The following is a 21,146-nucleotide window of genomic DNA, read 5'->3' on the forward strand; positions in this document are numbered from 1 at the left end:
GCAGAACAGCAATTATTCTTTGCATCTTGGAGTTCTTGATTCAGGTTTGAATCTGAGACTCAGGCAATTTAGTTAACTCTGTGAACCTATAGAGAAGACAGTGCTGGCAGAAGACAACTGGGTGGCACAAAGCTTTCTATCATTTCATGCTATTTGAGTACTGGGCAAAAAGATTGTTCTCCTGGAATCCCCTGTACAGTTTTTTAGTAAATGATCAAGGTCAAAGCTATAAATCATTATGATCTTATATCACAGGCTATCTCATTCCCATTTAGCATAGGTGATATTGCCCTCATTTTTTTCCCTTTTGTTCATTGTCTCTCCAATAAAATAGTCTTCACAAGGTGCCTACATGTTCATGCACGTGTTCCTCTTTCTACAATTCTATTATTCTAGAAAGTTTTCCTCTTTACTTTCTAAACATCTAAATCCTTGCTCCTTGTTAAGAGTTAGTTGGTTCCCCTGAAGCTAATATATATATATATATATATATATATATATATATATATATATAATTGTCTAAAATTATATATATATATATATATATAATTTTATATATATAATTTTAGACAATAATTCTCTTCCTCTGAAAATTGTACTTGTATTCATCACTACAAAGGAGGGTAGAGACTGGTTTGATGTTTTGTTCGCATGGTCTCATGGACCTCATTTCACACACCAATTTACACTCTATATTGGTTCTCAACATTCCTAATGCTGCAACCCTTTAATATAATTCCTCATGTTGTGGTGACGCCATAACATGAAATTATTTTGTTGCTACTTCACAACTGTAATTTTGCTACTGTTAAGAAGCATAATGTAAAAAAAAAAAAAAAGAGGAAGAAGCATAATGTAAATGTCTGATATACAGGCTATCTGATATGTGATGCCCTGTGAGAGGGTAGTTCAACCCTCAAAGGGGTCATGAACTGCAGGTCTACATTATATAACCTTGAGGTCAGAAGTTCAGAGTTTGGAAAAATGTTACATGTTCTTTTGAGCACTGAATTTTGGATATCCCTATACAAGATTACATTATACCCTGGCTTGCAAGGTTGGGAGAAAGTTTCCAAGCCACTAGAGTCATGCTGAGCATCCATGGGGTGGAATTCTTTCATCCAAAGCGTGAGTCGAAGTTGGCTTCACCTTCACTGCCTGTCAATACCTCCTACCTCTAAAGCCCAACCAAAGACCAAGTCATGAGGCACCTGCCACTCCTGGATACTTACCAAAGAGGAAGCAGAAATACTGCAGCAACTAGTCCCAGTTGACTGCCTGGTTGGAAGTTTTACAATGCAGTCTTTGTATCTGGCAGCATCTAAGACCAAACTCCTCCCCAGTGCCTTTTTGCTTGGGTTTTAAGTGTCAGTTTTCCTTGATAACTGGGTGAGGACAGAAGAAAAGAATTTGGCCTACCCTTGTCCTTCACGCTTGGCTCAGCTTGTTTTCGTTCATGGCAAAGCTACGAATCTGACAATTCTCTGCCTTTTGTGATCCAACATCTATTTATCTTGTTAACAAGGTTAGTGTTTCACACAGATCTTTACGTTACACTCGCTCTTGTACCACCAACGGGACCCCTAATTATCTAACACTTTCGCAGGCTGGGTTTAATTTGCTTTTAAAGCTTTGAGATTGTGATTCTGGATTTGGACACTGCTCTCTCCCAGTTTCAATCCAGTTGGTGTCTGGCTCCTCCTACTGACCTTTCCCAGAAGGAGGGGCTATACCAACTCACAGAATTGAATCTCAAGAAGCAGGCAGTAGCTGGTAAGCTTCCTTATTGTCTAAGCAGTTGCTCTATAGTCATCTGTAATCAGGTCACTGGGCTGTATATTTGCCTACTCACGAATAAAAAGAAGCTACTGGAAGGACTGGCCTTTAATGTTTTATCTTTCCAAGGAAATTTCTGTTAGTATACAAAATTAAATGTCACAATAAAAAAAAAAAAGATCAGAACAGGTACCAGTTCTTTAGAGCTATGTGCCAACTGTGATTTTAAAAAATAATGAATTAAAATATAATGACCTTAAAATGTAAAATGCTGAGAATTTATTAATTATAGTGACATTTTGGTTCTCAAGTACAAGAGGTAAGTTTTAGAAAGTTAATGAGAAAAATTATTTGCTCTTGACTCACATACATATCAGAATATACCATTCCATTATGCCAATTTACCTTCTATTATGTAAATTTGTTACTGTTGGAATATTCATTATTCTAAAAATAGTAATGCCCAATGTATAGTTATTATTTTGATGCACAGGAAGATTATGAGAATATAATAATTATGAAGCCAAACAGGCATGCCATTTTCATGTTTTGTTTGACAAAGTATATTGAAACTTGACTTAGAGAAGATACTTAACACATTATTACACAGATGAGAAGATTTATTAGTGTAAAACAGAAAACAGGAAAAGGGAGGTCATCAGTCTCTACAAAAGGCTGAAATGAGGAGACATTTCAAATTAGTTACTACCCAGATGAAGATGCTCTTTTGTAACAGTTTAGTGTGGTAGATAGCCTTAGAACCTTCTCTTCCTCTGTTGTTTCTTTATTTCTCTTGTGGTATAAATCAACACAGGTGTGATTTCATGGTATCCTGACATATATCTGTTAATAATTATCATAAAATGTGGTCACAATCCCATAAATAACTCTCTAGTGATTTTCAAATTTGTTATTAAGATTAAAATTTCTCTTTAAATGTGATTGTAAAACATCAGCTGTGCCTACATGTCCTAAATACTTGAATACAAAGGATGCTGACTCTTGCATGGCTTCAGAAATTCCTGACAGTTAATAGTGGTTCATACATGAGGCAACATTTTTTGATAATTTATTTAATTTTTATTTTATGTGCATTAGTGTGAAGGTGTGAGATCCCTTGGAACTGGCATTACAGACAGTTGTGAGCAGCCATGTAGATGCTGGGAATTGAACCTGGATACCTTTAGAAGAGCAGACAGCACTCTTAACCACTGGTCCATCTCTCCAGCCCCATGAGGCAACATTTTAAACAGGAAAAATATGGAGCGTCCACAGCACAGTGTTGGTGGCAACCATTTTGAATTTCTTAGGATAGCATCAAAGGATTCCCGTGACAACTTTTTAAATGTTTTGGGAACACACTTAGCTGGTCTCATGATTAGCATCATCTCAATCCTTTCAGAGGACGAAGTATGTGTTTTATCACCTCTCCTGCACTGAATTTTGCGGTTTTGGTAGCCATTTCTTTCAAAAAAATATTTTTTGAAAGCTGTAAGTGTTTTGGTAAACATTTTCCTTCCATCTTTAAAATGTTAATCATACAGCATGTACTCACGTAGTTCTGCGTGTAGTACCAAACCCATGGTTCTTTTACATTTGCACCCCTGCTTGTCATGCCAGGCACTTATATTAAAGAGCATTGGATTGTATTTAACTATAACTAACTTGGGCTCCTGGGCAGCAACAAGCAATTGATTTTCAGAGTACAGAGGTGTCCTGTGAAAAAGCAAAAAAGCTGGGGCAGAGAAGTGCCGTGGAAGAAAGTTTCTTTACTCTCTCCTCTCTTACCTTTGTTCCTGTCTGTGCATAGACTACATTTTGCCACATCACACTCTGTGGCAGGGAACATGCCAAAACATGTCCTGATATTTCCATGCCTCCAGAGACTGGACAGACTCTGCTTGGACTCACAGTTACAATCACCTTTGGGAAGGCGCCCACGGAGCCGGTTGATATATGGCCCCACCTTGAGCTAATTGTTTGTGACCAGTAGAAGAGCCAAGATGTTCCAATGTGTTTGTACCCATGTGGAAATTGAGGAAAGAGGGAAGAAGGGGCAGATTCCAGGGATGAGGACTCGAGGAGGCTGACCCATGAGGAGTCTACCACAGTATGTCAATTTCATCATGTTTCAGAAACAAAATGCCATTCCTGGGAACTCAAGAGGAACTGAGGCAGACAAGGCAGAAGATGGAATGTGGTGGGAACTGAGGTATGGAGATTTAATCTGATTCAGCTGTTTAACTGAGCCAAGAAACCAAATGGCTTCCAATTTCAAATTGCTATTTTAATAGAATTTTGCCTGTTTTTTTTTTCCCTCCAATTTCCCAACAAAGTGTCAATGAGATCATCTTAAGATATATGTCATATAATATTACATCATGCTAATCCTCCATAGGAACCCATCAGATGGCTTCTTTGAGTCCTGAAGCTATTCTTCTTTTCCTCTCTTTGCCCATTCTTCCAGACACAGTGGCCTGCCATGTTGCCTCAGGGCCATTGTATTTGCTCTCCTGACTCAAATGATCTCTGCCTCCTTGAATCTTTTTGTTTTAATGCAAGTTTAAGGGTGAGGGCTTGCTTAACCACGCTTTTGAATTCTTTGTTTCACTAAGGCTGGGTATGTAGCTCAAAGGTAGAGTATTTGCCTAGCCTGTCTAAGTAGCTGAGTTTAATGCTCGGCACCACAAATAAAAAGGACACCCCCAAATGACTACCCTCCTCCCCTAATGATTCTGCCTTACACATAGATTGCTTGCAGCTTATAATTTTGCTCATGACTGTTTTCTGCCATCCGACTATAGCTCCGTGAAGATTTGGGGCTTTATTTACTTTGTTTTCTGCTATATACTCAGAGCCCTTAGCAGTGCCAGGAACATAGAAGGCTTTCAATAAACACAAGTTGTTTAAACATACAAAATGTGTTATTGTATATGCTGCTTAATAGGATATGAAAATGGAGAATGCCTGTTCACAGTTATGGGCAAGTTACTGAAGTTTAAAATTAAAGTGAACTGCATCTCACGTCTAGGATGAAGCCCTTGGATAAGAGATCTCTTTGGATCTTCCAGTTGCAAATATGGAGGCCCCCAAAGGAAAGAAGCTCTCAGTGGAGTTGGAATCAAATCCACTTAGTGATCAAGTCCCAGCTTCCATTTCTGTGTTAGGCAGAACCATTAGCTGTGACCCCACATACATATCTCACATCCATCCTACATGTAGAAGTCAGAAGAGACTTTGAATATTCGCATGAATCTCCATTAAATTATTACAGGAAATGTTGTCATGACAAAAGTTTCAGAGATTGAAAAGTCTTTGTAAGATCCAGTTAAGTTTTTTAAAATAATCTCAGAAACATATTTCTCTGCAAATGAAGTAATCAAGGTTTATTAAACACAAATGGAGGAAATGTGTTCATGAGTAAATTAAATTAAATAAGCTATTGTTCTGTAATAAAGTGGCCTTATAATTTATCACAAAGTATTTTTATTCTGACCGACACTGTTTTTTAAGTACATCTCTAGATCAACAAAGATTAATAAGGATCTATTGTACTTAAATACATTCATTAGTAAGAAGCTAACTCAAATTTACTTGTTTGGCTCAATTCATCTTGCCCAAGATAGCACTTTAAGAGGGAGGGGAAATGATCAACAGTGAAACCCTTGTATTTGAGCTGAATATTGAAGATGGATTGAAAAGGTTGCAAAGTAAATATTTAGTATCAATTAGACAGAAATGAGTTGAAAAACCTCTTTTGCAACATGTTAGAGTATTCTTTCTAATTTTGCTTTTTTAAAGTAAAAATAAGAATTGCCTTCTTTAGGGTATGGAGAGATAGCTCAGTGGTTAAGAGTGTGTGCTAGTTTTCTAGAACACCAGAGTCTGTTACTGTCACATTGGTATTGGGTGGAAAACAACAGCCTATGACTCCTGGTCCAGAGCTGCCTTCTTGTGTCTGCTCTGCATAACCCCCTCCCCCCCCACATGAACACATATCATGCATATGCATATTGTCGTTTGCTTTCTCTGGGTGGCATCAAAACCTTGCTTTGAAAGGTGACTGTGTTTAACAAACGCAGGAGGCTGCAGAGCTCTAGGCACAGAGCTTCTTGAAAAGAGACTGTATCAGTTACTATACATCTGTCTCAGTCATTGCTCAGCTGTTATCAGTTCATTTCTGTGACAACCAGTTTCCTCCTTTGCAGTCACAAGATACTCTACAGCTCCGCCATATTCGTCTCCTGTGAGCGAGGGCACGAGCTATTCTGAAATTGTGCTTGTTTGCAGTTAGGCCTTCTGTACCACATCTTGAGAACTCAAAGGGTAATTCCTTGTTGGTAAAAGCAGTCTTTTTATTTCCAAAAGGGTCTGGGGGTCTAGTTGATCAATAACCAGGGACATCTACATTACAGTCCTATGGGAACATCTGAGCTGTGCATGAACAAGAAGAAGTGGAGAAGATCATATTGCTTCCTGTTCAGAGGTAGAAGGACTTATTTCTGGGCAACAGACATAAACTTTGACTTAGTGTTTGCACATATGAAGAAGTGAATAAAACCCAAGCAATAGCAACCAAACATTGAACTTCAGGGAACAGCAAACAAGAAAACATAGAGAAGTCTATAAAGCTCGGTATAAGACATCACAATATAGCATTAACTGGCTAAAAATGTTCTCAGCAGTTGTCAGTCTGTGGTGAGAAAGTCGTAATGAGGTTTGTAACTTATTAATGGCCTAGGCTCCATATATGATGCTGAAGTTGTGTGGATTTATGCCATATGACCTGTTGACACTGACCCTTTCCAAAACAGTTTAAATCTGTTTAAAGCTCTAGTAAAACAGCTCATTAAAGCAATGTTGGTCTAGCAATATCTGAAGCTTCCCAGTCCCCCACTGCCATTTGCAAGTGTCTATTCCTGGGTCCAAGAAAAGGCAAAGTTTTGACCATGTGACCAATGCTCCTAGAGCACGTGAGCATCTGCATTTTGGAAATAGCTTTTCTTGCAATCTTCTTTGCTTTATTTTCCCAGAGAGGCCAGGGAAATGATCTGATGACAAGAGCCACCCTTGATTAAATTTTTAAAAAGCACATTTAACAAGATCAAACTATAGAAATTTCATCAGAGAAAGTACAAGTTTAGAGATGTCTGGAGACTCCCAGGATTAGGGCACTGATTATACAGGGTACAGAAGTGTGGTGATACAGTTGATATTTAAGAGCCCTGAGTCTTGGACAAGTATTGAATGTCTTCTGATTTGATTTTTGACCTGCTTCTCCCACAGTGAGATAAAATTAGGGGTCAGGGAGTAAAAGAAAAGAAAGAACAACTCATTAACCTTCTGGCCTCTCATTACGAGCCCATCGTTCCTTCCAGCATTGGATCTGGCTATAACATCTTCTTCTTCTTAGAGTTCTAACCTTTCATCTTTAATAAATAATAACCAGCTCTAGGGTACTATAGTCTTAATTTTTTTCCCTTAGAATTAACAGGTGAGAGGAAATAAAAGAAACAGACTTTACAAGACATCTTACATGTGTGCGTCATAATTCAGTGGTTCTCCAAATGATGTCACCAGGAGAGGAGCTATTCTTTATTGTTTAGGTTTCATTTTTTGAGACGGGGTCTCACTGTACATTCCAGGCTCGCCTGAAACTTGCAGTGATCCTCAGGGATTAGAGAAACCAGCCACTGAAGCCAGCTAAGGAAGGTTAGTCCCTTCTTGAGATAAGGCCTAGAAAGTGAAAGAACAGAACAGCATACCGGCATGGCTCCTGGCTTGAAAGCATGGATCTAGAGACCAAAGAAAGTGTGTCCTGGATCAATGATATATATTACTTCAACAGTGCATAAGTCAGGTCATGTAAACCGTGAACTAGGTAGGAAATCTACAGATTCTGTTTAATTTATGGCTCTAATTAAGTGTGATTTCCCCACCCACATCTGGACAATAGTTTTTCTCAATATTGGGACTGAGGATCTTTCCAATAAAGAATATTTTATCCACTTGAAGATAAAACGTAATTTTTATTCCAATATTTCATTTAGTGAAATGTAAAGTAGTTGAGTCAGGGCCACAAAAATTTCCAGTTGTTTTAAAAAAAAAATCTTCATTCTTGTATGTGTATGGGTGGTTTGCCTGCATGTGTGTCTATGCACCATGCACACACACTGCCTACAGAACTCAGAAGAGGGTATGAAATCTCCGGGCACTGTAGGTACACAAGGTTGGGAGCTGTCACTGGGTGCTGAGAATGGAGCTCAGGTCCTCTTGAAGAATAGTAAGAGCTCATAACTGCTGAGCTATTTATTCAGCCCACCAGTTTTTCCCATTCTTCTCTATGATGAAACCCATTTTTAAATTCTGTCATTATCTAAAAATGATGTTTCATTCTTATATTTTTTATTTGTTTATTTATTTATTTAATTACTTTACATCCTGATACTAGCCTCCTCCCTATTTTCCTAGTCCCACCCTATGCCTCCTCCCTTCATTCCCCCCTCTCCTTCTCAAAGAAAGGGAGGCCCCCAAGGGCTAACAACCCACTCTGGCTCCTCAAGTTGCAGCAGGACTAAGCACATCCTCTCCCACTGAAGCCAGACAAGGCAGCCCAGCTAGGGGAAAGGGATACAAAGGCAGGTAACAGAGTCAGAGACAGCTATAGTGCATTGTCAGGGACTGCACCTCTGCTACATATGTGTAGAGAATCCAGGTCCAACCCATGCTCTTTGGTTAGTGGTTCAGTCTCTGTGAGCCCCTGTGGGCCCAGCTTAGTGTACTCTGTAGGTTTTTTTTTTGTGGTGTCCTTGACCTCTCTGGCTCCTCCAATCCTTCCTCCCACTCTACCACAAAACTCCCTGAGCTTGGCTTATCATTTGACTGAGGGTCTACGCATCTGTTTCCATGACCTGCTAGATGAAGCCCCTCAGAGGACAGTTATTCTAAGCTCCTGTCTATAAGCATAGCAGTGTATCATAAATAGTGTCAGGGCTTGGCTCTTTCCCATGGGGTGGGTCTCAAGTTGGGCCAGTTACTGGTTTGCCATTCCCTCAAATCTCTGCTCCATCTTAATCCTTACATTTTTGTAGGCAGGACAAATTTTGGGTCAAAGGTTTTCTCTGTGTGTTGGTGTCCCCCTCCCTCTACTGGAAGTTCTAGCTGGCTACCTGGGATATAGATAACAGTGGCTTTATTTTATACCATCTGAATTTTTACCCAACCATAAAATTAGGCAAACCAAGATTGGTTTTCAATTTTCTTGACTGATTCCACACGGCAAAGCTGAATCAAGACCAGGTAAATGAATTAAATAGTCCTTTATCCCCTAAGGAAATGGAAGCTGTCATCAAAAGTCTACCATGAAAAAAAAAAAAAAAAAAGCCCAGGGCCAGATGGTTTCAGCGCAGAATTCTATCAGACCTTCAAAGAAAAGCTAACACCAATACTCTTCAAACTATTCCACGAAATAGAAACAGAAAGAACACTACCAAACTCATTACTCATTCTATGAAGCCACAGTCACCTTGATACATAAACATTACAAAGACCCAACAAAGAAAGAGAATTTCAGGCCAGTCTCCCTCATGAACATTGATGCAAAAATACTCAACAAAATACTTGCAAACCGAATCCAAGAACACATCAAAGAAATCATCCACTATGACCAAGTAGGCTTCATCCCAGGCATGCAGAGGTGGTTCAATATACGGAAATCCATCAATGTGATCCACCACATAAACAAACTGAAGGAGAAAAACCACCAGAGATTTTTGATGAATTCAGAAGATAGCAAACTGCAATGATCCAAACTCTGTAAGCTGTCATGGCTGCAGAATAGGAATGCAAAGCTCTCAGACTTGGCATGATTCACAGTGCAATGTGCAGCCACAGGGCCTGGACTGGGATTCACTTTCAGTTTAAAAGTTCTGTAGGAAGAGGAAGTGAGATTTGACTCTGGAGTCAGCCTTCCTGGGTTTGAACCCAGGCTTTGTTGCATACTAGCTGTGTGAGAAGTAAGACTGGCTACAGAATGAAAATAAAATAAATAAATAAATAAAATAAATAAAATAAAATAAAATAAAATAAAGGGAAGAAAAGGACATTACTGCTCCTAGGTATTGTGTAGGAAAGAGTTTATTATAGATCAGCCAGAGGCAGACATATCTGGGAGAGTCCAGAGTGGTCATGACCCTGAACCATGTCTGGAGGAGGAGAGAGCAAGGGAAAGAGGGGAACCACGTACAGCAACTAGGAGGCCAGAGGTACCAAAAAAAGGAAGGTAACCAAAGTGTTTGGATTATATATGAAAGAACCTCTTGGGGAAAGACAGCATAGCCCTTGGGCTGGAGAGTTCAGGGTAGAGGACATGGCATTCTAACCACACTCTGTAACAGATAGGGATCAAGGGATGCTGGGAGAACATGGTTACCCAGGTTCACTCTGCTACGTTAAATAAGCACTTCAACCTCTTGTCCCAGGTTTGAAACGTAACAGATACTTAAGTGCTTTGGGGTTTTTTTATATATATATACAGAGATGAAAAAAAAAACCTGAATACTTACTTCAGGTTGCAATAAAAATTAAACTAATTAACAGGTACAAAGTAGATATTGAGGTTTAAAATTCAGAGAATGTTGTATACATTAGTTACCACACAGCCTTCCTTAGGCACACGCTACAAACTTTCAGCCCCAAATAAACACATTTGCATATATTTTCTGAGTGCCATTATCAATGACATTTCTCTAAGATTGTGTTTTCATTAAATAAGAAGTTGAGAATAATCAAAATGAGCTCCAGTAACTGTAGTAAAAGGCATGACTTTTACACATAATTAAGTCGGTGTCGTGAAATGCCAGATGCTTGGGTACAAGTTCTTACAGAGTAAAAGTTCTTTAGGATTCCCTCTCCACCCCCTCCCCCCAAATAAAAGATTTGCTCTAAGCATAACACATAGGAAAGCTGTTAATCTGAAGGGAAAGTGGTCCTATCCATGTAGTGCCAGAGGAACTAGTAGAAAAACTGTCACTATTCTCTTTGATGAGATTCACACAAAAATCTCACTTCCTAGCTTCTTTGTAAAGGAAGATCTCTCTGAAATTATCCCTCATGACAAAGGAAAGCTCAGGTTAGACATTGGGGCAGATGTTAAAATACTAAGATCTGTGGCCAGAAGGTCACAGTCTCCAAATGTATTTGTCTGGGACCCTTTTTTCTCTGTGAAACCGTGAAAATGTAACAAGAACCGAGTGTGCTTGTCACATGGTACACAAATGATGCTAACTCCTGAATTACATGTCTGGCTTCTATTCATGGGTGGTGTTGTTTGTACATTTTTGGCTTATCACAGAAAGTACAAACATTATTTTTCAAAATGAGGGGTTTTATTCCTCACATCTATGCGTCTGCCTGCTTTCTCTCTGTCAACATCTTCCCAAATTCCCCATCTTAACAGCAGAGTGGAAGTTAGCTTTAGAATGATCTGAAAGAGAGAAAACATGGTCATGTGATAGTTATAATAACAGCTATGATAAGAAATAGTTCATTTTGTAACAAGATAGAAAACAAGAATATTCTGCAAGAGACCAGAAAGCGAGAGTAATCATTGCACTCTCTGTCTCACTTCCTTCAGAATCTGGGATGTACACATCTTATCCTAAGCCTTGTAAAAATGAGTTGTATACAAAAAGCCAAGCAGGCATTTCACTGTACAAGCTTGTGAGCAGACTTGGGAAAGTTTGAAATTGTTTATAGGGACCCACAGCCTTATTAAAATATAAAAACATTAGATGAAGCCTTTCTCCAGAATAGCTCCATCAGAGTTCAGCTTTTTCCCATTTATGGAGACAGACTAAACAAGTAACTCTCTAAATAGATTTACCAATGGCCTATGTCTGAAATCTAATAAGGATCAGATATTAAAGTATTGCAAAGTGATTTCCAGTGTAGTGATTCGAAAGCCTGGCTTTCCAGTAGATTCAACTAAGAAGTGATTTTGGTTTCTTTGTAAGCCAAGAGCAGTTAACATTACTAATTTTTGTAGATGTTGAAAACATCTTATTTGCATAATGAAATTTCTGAATTAATTTCATTCCTTCTTTTTCTCAAAGGTCTCTCACTGCCATCTTGTCTTGGAGACCTCAATATTGTCTGCACAATGGAAATACCCAGGACATTTGTTATTTGTGTTCTTGCATCCTTAGCATCCTAAAAAATTCTAATTCAAATGACTGAGATGAAGCTGAACATTGGTAATAACTACCTAGGTGGTACTGGCCTGTTCTGCAATCTGAAAACTGGCTGTTATTTATGTCTCTACTTTCCCTTCCCTATTGTTTAGATACTATTTTCTATTCCTTAGGACTTAAGACATAGAAAATATTTTTTAATCTCATATGTACCTCAACACATGTGCCACCCTCCTCAAAGGCTAAGAGATGCTAAGAGAGAACCTTCGGGGACCAGGATTAAATTGCGCCCTGGATCTTGCTATGAAAAGTCAGGGCTTTGAGTCTTGAGGGATATTAGCTTCTGTATGGTTCATCTCTTCTTTTTTCCCCCCTGATAAAATGAAATTGTGACGAAGTAGGAAGACAGAATGAGAAAGAGAGGAGAAAGGAGAGAAAGAGAGAGCACAGACAGAGAAAATTCATTTAATTTCAGAAAGGTGGTCCTGCCTCTACACATGGGCTTCAAACATAATAGATTTATCTTGGTTAGTTTCAACTATCAATTTTACACAACCTAGTCACGTTGGAAGAGAAAAAAATTTCAACTGAAACTTGCCTGTATCAGATTGCCTGTGTCCATGTCTATGAGGAACTGACTTGGTTGGTGACTGATGTGGTGATTGATGCCCAGGTGCCTGGAGGAGAGCAAGCCAGCAAACAGTATTCCCTCATGTTTTTTCTTCAAGTTTCTATCCTGTTTGAATTCCTACCTAGCTTTCCATCAATGATGGCTGTCACAGTCAGAGAATATATGAGTCTCTTCTATTAAGATTTGGACATATATATAATATAGGATAAACATACTAAACTCTGTACACCTACAGAAGCTAAGCAAGAAGGAGGACCCTTGGTAAGATGATCAATCCCCACTCAGAAAGACAAACGGGATGGACATCTTAAGAGAGAGAAAACAGGGAACAGGACAGGACCTACCATAGAGGGCCTCTGAAAGACTTTACCCAGCAGGGAATCAAAGCAGATGCTGAGACTCAGAGCCAAACTTGGGCAGAGTGCAGGGAATCTTATGAAAGAAGGGGGAGATAGAAAGACCTGGAAGGGACAAGAGCTCCACAAGGAGAGCAACAGAACCAAAAAAATCAGGGCACAGGGGTCTTTTCTGAGACCGATACTCTAACCAAGAACCATGCATGGAGATAACCTAGAATCCCTGCACAGAAATAGTCCATGGCAGCTCAGTGTCCAAATGGGGGAACAGTGGCTGCCCCTGACATGAACTGATTGGCCTGCTCTTTGATCACCCCCCCCCCGAGGGAGGAGCAGCTTTACCAGGCCACAGAGGAAGACAATGCAGCCAGTCCTGATGAGACCTGATAGGCTAGGGTCAGAGGGAAGGAGAGGAGGACCTCCCCTATCAGTGGATTTGGGAAGGGGGATGGTAGGCGATGAGGAAGGGAGGGTGGGATTGGGAGGAGACAAGGGAGGGGGTTTCATCTGGGATACAAAATGAATAAACTATAATTAATAAAGAAAATAAATAATTAAAAAAACAATCTAGATAGAGAAAATTCAGACTTTGTGTTTCAGCCTTCAGTCACAATAAACCATGTCTCAGAAGCCAAATAGTACTTTTCCTCTAAGTTACTTTTAGTCATGGTGTTGATTTTAATCATTATTGCCTTTATCACAGCATCCGGAAGTGGACTAGATCAAAGACACTGTCAGCAGCAGCAATAATCCAAACTACTGCTTTTTGTCAATGTGAAAACTCAGCTCTCACCCCAAAGAAAATAAGAAATAGTCTAATAAGTGGCAGTTACCATGTCCTAGGAATATACATTCTTATTATTCCAGATTCCATTTTGCAATGTGGTGTCGATTCTACTGGTTTTTATAGAAATAGAAAGGAAAGTTATAAATCGAGGCATTTTTCAAAAACACTAGAACCCTAGGCAGGTCAGAGCCTCCAGAGAACATCTCTGTTTCTGGCTTCAGATGCCGTCTGAGGGCATTCTTAGCCTTCGGGTCCGTGGGAGCTGAGGGGTAAGTCTGTACCTTCCAAAGTAGATTTTGTATGATAATCAGTAAGGATGGTGGGTTAAACACAGGCAGGACAGGGGTGAAATGTGTCTATTTATGTGGATAGAGATAGCCCAAGATAATCTGGCTCTAGACTTGCAGGGTTCCAGCTCTCCACAATCACAGAGTTCATTGCGCTCAGTGTTTAAGGGTGTTTGCTGAGCCCCTGTGATCTCAGCAATGATGTAACAAGCGGTATTTTTAGATCAAGTGTTTTTAAATATTTTAATTACAGTTTACCTGTTTGTGGGAGCATGTATTGTGTGTTTGTGTGTGTGTGTATAAGGAGGGGAACAGCTCAAAGGAAAACTTATAGGGGTCAGTTACCTCCTTCCACGGTGTGTGCCCAAGAATTTGAACTGACGTTGTCACACTAAAAAATCTTGGCCAGCTGAGCCATCCCACTTATGTTGAATTGGATGCCTTTTCAACCAGAGTAAGAACTATTTAAAGATAAAATTATGATTCATTTACTTCTGGATGGGCATAAGTTGATGGTGGTAGAACCTTTGGGAAAATATATGTTCAAATATATGGTTTTAGATGACTTGATTTATCATAGAAGGCACAAAATGTCTCCTTTTGAACATAATGGGACTTTTTCTCCTTCCAATGAATAGACATAAATAAATCAACTAGAATTTCCTTCACAGATCATAAAATGCAACTTTGTATAAAATACTACATATAATTTCCCTAACCTATAACAAGTGGCTATCTTATCATTAAATACATCTTGTATTACATCAGATTTATGGATGAATGCAACATTTTAATGGTTATTCACAGCTTTATTACTTGCTTTCTTCTAAAAAATAATATGTACTTGAAATATAAATAGGAAAATCATATAAAGTATTATTGTTTAGTATAACAACTCACCCACTAGTGAAAGACAACTTGGACAAATAGCAGGAACATGAACTAGTGAGGATGTTTCTTCTTGTTTTGTTTTTGAGATGTTGAGGAAGAAACCCAGGCTCTTGTGTATGCTGATCCCACTCTCTGCCACTGAATTTCCCTTTAGCTCATGTATTTTTATTGTATGTGAGAAAATGTCATAACCTAACTTGTTCTCAACCATATATTCTCCCGCTGTCTTTGGCAGCCATATAACACTGTGTTGTGGCTGTTAGTACAATCTGTGGAAACTTTGGTGAATGAACTTTGGGTTTTTTTTCCCAATTGTTTGCCATTAGAAATCATAAAATACTTCTGTTGTAAATAGGAGTTTTAGATTCATACATGAAAGACTGCATACACTTGAAACTTGATAGAATTTGAGATAGCAGAGGAAATTTGTTTTCTAAGTGCATTAGAACACTCCACCACTGCCTCTTAATCACCCACACTGCATACTCATCTCATTAATAAAAATTGTTCTAATTGTTATCAAGTTAATTTGTCACAATTAATTTGTTCATTGCAATTATTTTTTTCTGTTTATAATTCTTTTGAGATTAATCCGTTTGCATTTTTGCCCACACATTTCTGTTGAAATCTATGCTTTAAGCATTTGAAATGATGCCATAGATTGTATGATGCTGTTTAAATCCAGCTCTTGCTTATGCATCTCCTGGTTGTGATCATTTTCTCTGGTCATTGCTCCGTGTGCTGTACTGTGTGCACTTTTAACTGCTGCCTATCCTCAGAGCTGCTCAGAGTTTGCTGTGTTGTTATTTTCACCATGTATATAATAAAGTGCTGACCCTGCAGCAACATGCTCTATGTAGCAATTCTTTGGGCCACATCCAGACCATTCACTTTACAAAAAGACATTTGCCTCATGGAGTAGCTTTATTTATTTTTAATTTTTTCTTTATGCATTACTTTGTTTGCTTTTCAAAATCATGAAATTGATTTTTGACCCTTACAAGATCGATTATAAATCTGGTTTACAGCAATGATTACCACTGAAGACACGGTCTGCCCGTCTTTTCAAAACATGGGAAGCCTCTCATCAACGTATGCTTAGTTACCACCTTGCCCATGATGTCTGCACATATGATAGCCTGCCTCACTACTGTGTATCTGAGCCTCTTGACCCTGAAGTGGGACTTCTTGGCCCCAATTCTTGACATTTTGAGTCACATAAATCTTTGGGTGGTTGGAAGTCTGTCAAGTGCACTTTCTAATCCTTGTCTGTAGCATCACAGCTTTTCTTCACTAGATCACACTAGCCATCTTCTACCACCTAGTTGAGACCAACCAAGGATCACGCCATCGCTAAGTCATCTGGAGAAAAAGTCGTGTTTGTTTCTAAGATTACCTTCTTAGAACTCAGGGTCTCTGAGGGTGGTCCTGACCTGTGGAAGATGAAAGCTCAGTCTGCAGTAATGGAGGTTACATTTTGCTCTCCCGGCTTCAAAGCATCCTTCCAGATGTCTTGTGAGTGGTTGCACACAAGGGCGAATGCTATCTGATTTGGGCCCTTGGAAGCTAAAGTAGAGGGAGCAGTTGGTGGCCTCCTGTCAGACAACAGGGGTCAGAATTGAGGTCGAGACATCCTGAGGCTCCCACTGAGGAAGACACGTGATTGTGAGATTCTGTAAGCTGTAAAACCTCCACTTCCATCGGTGGATTAGTCACAGGTGTAAAGACAAAGGTCAGAGCTACTCAAGGTTCAAGCAAGCCAGGAGCCATCTAAGCTCTCAGAATCCTGTGTGTTGATCCTGGATAAGCATTACAGGAAATGTGCGGTCCTTTCCAGCAACAGTGAGTAAGACGTTGCCCACCTGGATAAGGTGGCATTTCTTCTCTGTTCCTCTGCTTTGGAAGACTGAAGTTTGTTGACATTTGGATGTTGTCATTGTTCTGTCCTTACTGTTGGTCTTTGCTTTCTGGCTCAGGGTGTGTTCTTCTATCTTTATGATTCTTTATTCTTTTCCTGGGACAAGTTGAAGAATATTGTTATATCCAAACTGAGTTCTTTTTGTTTTGACTGAATTAGTACCTACGTGATTTTTTTTCTTTTTGACCAATCATGTCTGTTCTCTCATGGAAAAAAAAATTAAATTTCTAGTTGTTTCATGTTCAAAATTCCCTACTTTATTCAACTTCTATAATAGTGTTCTTATTTCCCTAATTATATTTTTGTTGTTATATCCATGGAATATAAGATAAAAGAGAGTTTAAATATGTGGACTCATCTGGAACTCAAGGCAGGCAGAAGGAATCCCTAGGAGACATTGAGAGGTGACGTCTTGCTGTGATGTGATCACTTTCTGGGACTTTTTAGTAGGTTCCTGAGCATAACAAAAGGATAGGTCAAGGACTATGAACTGTCCAGTGTCACTCTATCTATGTTGGTAGGAAAACAAGCTGATTTGAAAAGTTGGTACTAAGGCTCAAAGAATATGATGGCAGTGAAGAAAGATAGCTTCATCAATTCCTCATTCTTGGTCTTTTGCTTAGCATGTCATTCATTCATTCATTTACTATTTGTGCAGTTAATACTTATTGACTATATTATTTATAGCACTGGAGCTAATGAAGCTAAGTAAAACTGAAATAGTATTCCTTCTGTCATTAGCATATCTCTCCAGAGGGAAAGGGACAATAAGCAAAATACATGGTTTCATATAGCAATGGTATTTACGATGAACACAGGTACATGGGAGAGGCAAATAGTATCTGAATAAGGTGCTGTTTTATTTTTATTTTATTTTATTTTATTTTATTTTATTTACCTTTGTACTTAAAATATATTTACATCACTTTCTGCCTTCTGTTTCTTCTCTCCAGCTCCTCCCAACACCCCTCCTACCAACACCTCCCATGTGCTCAAAATCTCAAATTAAAACCCTATTATTCCCTGATTATTATTGTGACATATCTGTATATAGATGTACATACAAATATAGGAATACAGTCTTCTGGACCAGTTTTTATTTGTGTGCATATTATCTCAGGGCTGACAACTTTGTATTAAGCAACCAATGAGGGGGCTCAGCCCTGGGAGGGGCTAACTCTCCCTCTCTCGGCAGCCAGCAGGTGCCTGTAGTTCCTTATCCAGAGCTGTGAACCCAGGAGATTCTTCCTTCCCTATTGCATGGCTGTTGATACCATGCAACAGCCTCACTTACGCAGCAGTTTTGTAACAGAGAGTTTCATATCAGGTTTTCCAGTATTCTCACCTAACATAACAACGACACAATAGATCTTGGCACCCATGGTGTTCACAGCCCCTCCCAGTCAAACACCCAAAAGCCTTCACGTATTCTTCATTCAGTTTCCTGGTCCTTGTTCAAGGCCACAGTCTGAAACATGGGTAGGAAGTTCTGTGTTTGGCCCTTGGTGAAATCTCACAGGTTGACTTCTCAGATCTTTGATACATTACCCTGCAGCAATCAGGAAATAAGTTTGGGCTTTCTGGTGCTAAAATCCACAATTTGGAAGAGGTTTGGATTTTTGGAAGTGACTGTATTAAACAGTCATAAAGGATTGAGGTACCAATCATGATGAAGGGGGAAATGAATGTCTAAGATTCCTTTCCTGTTGCCATGACAAAATGCTCTGACAAAAAGAACTAAAGGGAGACAAGAGTGTATTTATCTCAGTTCCAGTTAAGACAGGGAAGTTCCAGAAAAGGGTCACACTAAATTCTATAAGGAGTGAGCAAATGCGGCTGCTAAGTCTTGGACTTGAATGCTAGAACTCTGAGCCTAAACAGTTTTTTGTCTTCATAAGTAACCTTTCTGAATTATTTCGTTGTAGCAATCTGAAGCTAATAAACAGCCCCGTGGCCCTGCCAGGGACATGCACAATTGCATGGGTTGCTCAAACACAACCCACTAGGACCTCAAAATTTCTTCCCACCAGCTCTGGCCTGGCTCCCAGGCTTGTGCATACTTCCTTTTCATTCAATCTTTTGCAATGCTGCACACAACTCCATCTGCCCACTTCTAAGCCTGAGTGGTGTCCAGGGGACAGACTGGTGGGCATGTTAAAGCCTTGTGCCCCTCCAGATGTAGGTGGACCTTTCAGGGTGGAGAGACATGATTGGAAGGCCCAGAAACTGCTATGAAGTCAAAAGAGGCATTGAGAAGCTAGCACGTATGCTAGTGTTCAGTTTGCTTTTCCATTCTTACACAGTTCAGGATATCATACCTAGGAAGAGCTAGCACACACAGTAGGTAGGGATTTCCACCTCAATTAGTAAAATCGAGATAACCCACGGTAGACATGATAATAGGCTTATCTTCCTTGTGGTTCTAGATCTTGTCAAGTTGGCAATTAACCCTAACTGTCACAGCAAGCAATCAGTCCTAATTATATCCCCCTCTTCTTATTTGGTATCCCATGGGCCATGCCTATTTAAAATGAGCTCAGCACCATGGATGGCCTGGGGGCCTGCTAGAAATGGAGAGACATAGATCTCACTGCTGTCTAATTGAATCAGAGTCTGTGCCTTAACAAGATTCCCCAGGAGATTCATATGCCAGTTAAAGTAGATGGTGAGGAGGGAGTCACTAAATCATGAAGAAAGATCAGATAAATGCAAACTGGGAGACAACTGACAGTATAAGAAGGAAAAGTCTTCAAAACTGTCAAGGTTGTAAAAGTCAAAAGGGGAGGGATGGAGATTGGTTCACTAAAGTAAAGTAAGGGGCATATTAACTAAATGTAGCATCTTATGTGAGAAGTGCTGTGATCAGTGGACTGGGGAAGGGGCATAGGAGAAGAAGAGGGAGGATGGGATTGGGAGGGGATGAGAGAGGGGCTACAGCTGGGATACAAACTGAATAAACTTTAATTAATAAAAAATAATTAATTAATAAAAAAGATGAAAGAAAATGTATTGTGAATCTAATCCAAAGGCATCCTGAGCCTCTTCCTTGCAGCGTCAGTTAGCAGAGAGTGATTCACCTAGGACCACTAGGCACTCTCCACAATCCTCCTTCATATCCGCTCCAGGTGGCATCCCAGACAAAGAAGAGGAACACCAAATGTCAGAGAGATAACCAGAGAAAACTCATGGGTGGGATTAAGAGAGATATTTAGTTTCAGAAAAGCCAGAAACCCTGTTGAAACATTTATAGCTCTCAGCCATAAATTTTACAGTTCATTTGGTTTGCATTAATGATTGTATAATATCAGAGATTGCTGTGCTTAAATAATTTATTCCTTCATTGTTAAAGCTGATACACTCAGCAGGCTTAAGTATTTGCTGCAAGTATTCTATAGTTCATGCTAGTAGTCTCAAGAGGTTCCAGCGTGAAGATTGAAAGTTAAGGTCAGCCTTGGCTATTGAATAATTTTAAGGTCGACCAAGGCAAATTAATAAGACCCTGATGAACAAGAAGTGTTGGATATAACTCACAGGAAGTTAGTTAGCTACTTTTCTCACTGCTATGACTAAATATCTGCCAAAAACAGCTTAAGAAAGGAAGGGTTTAGGGAGGCTTGGATAGCTCGTCTGATAAGGCTCTTGGGCCTGAATCAGAGAGTCCAGGGTTCAGTTCCTTGCTACCTTTAGAGGCCACACCTGGAAGTTTAAGAGTGGCTCAGACTGCGGCTCAGAATTCAAACAAAAGAGACCATTAAGAAAAAAAATAAAATGAAAGAAAGGAAGGGTTTATAGTCGTTTTTTGACTGAGGATACAATCTATCACGGCAGGGAAGCTTTGAACACAGGAGCCTATGCAAAGTTGGTCACATTGCATCTAACTTAGGAAGGAGAGGGGGGCAGGTAGCCCTCAGTCTGCCTTCTCTGTTTTTTCATTTCTAGTCAGTCTCAAATTCCAGCCATGGATTTCCACCGAACACATTCAGTGTGAGTCTTCCGTCCTCAGTTACAGGTTTCTGGTGACATCCTCACAGACATACCTAGGGGTGTGTCTCCACAGTGATTCTAAATCCTGCTGAGTTGAAAATTAAGATGGAGAGCTTGCTTAGGTTGCAGGAGGCTCTGAATCCAATAATCAATACCGTAAAAAATAAAAATAAAAACAAAATGTCATCAGACTGTGACAGGCTGTGGCGGCTAATCTTTGTTGTCAACTTGACTATACACAGGCACGTCTCTGAAGCACAAAGCAGTGTTCACAGTAATCAGTGATGAGGAATCTTCTCATTTACCTAGGGAATCTATGAGCTCTG

The 21,146-nt window shown here is 39.5% G+C and overlaps 1 protein-coding gene across 2 annotated transcripts in view; it reads left to right on the plus strand.

Annotated features, from left to right (window-relative positions):
* Rab27b (RAB27B, member RAS oncogene family) overlaps positions 1-21,146 on the plus strand; it is a 145,558-nt gene that overhangs the window by 44,863 nt on the left and 79,549 nt on the right. The window contains exon 3 of one of the 2 annotated variants that reach the window (XM_060377080.1): positions 3,912-3,988. The exons of the other annotated variant lie outside the window; for it this stretch is intronic. Coding sequence (XP_060233063.1) covers positions 3,972-3,988 — 17 coding nt within the window. The 5' untranslated portion in view covers positions 3,912-3,971. The remainder of the gene's footprint in view (positions 1-3,911; positions 3,989-21,146) is intronic. 2 annotated transcript variants of the gene reach the window in all.

The sequence above is a fragment of the Meriones unguiculatus genome, chromosome 2 (assembly GCF_030254825.1).
Source record: "Meriones unguiculatus strain TT.TT164.6M chromosome 2, Bangor_MerUng_6.1, whole genome shotgun sequence".
In the NCBI taxonomy this organism is placed as follows: Eukaryota; Metazoa; Chordata; class Mammalia; order Rodentia; family Muridae; genus Meriones; species Meriones unguiculatus.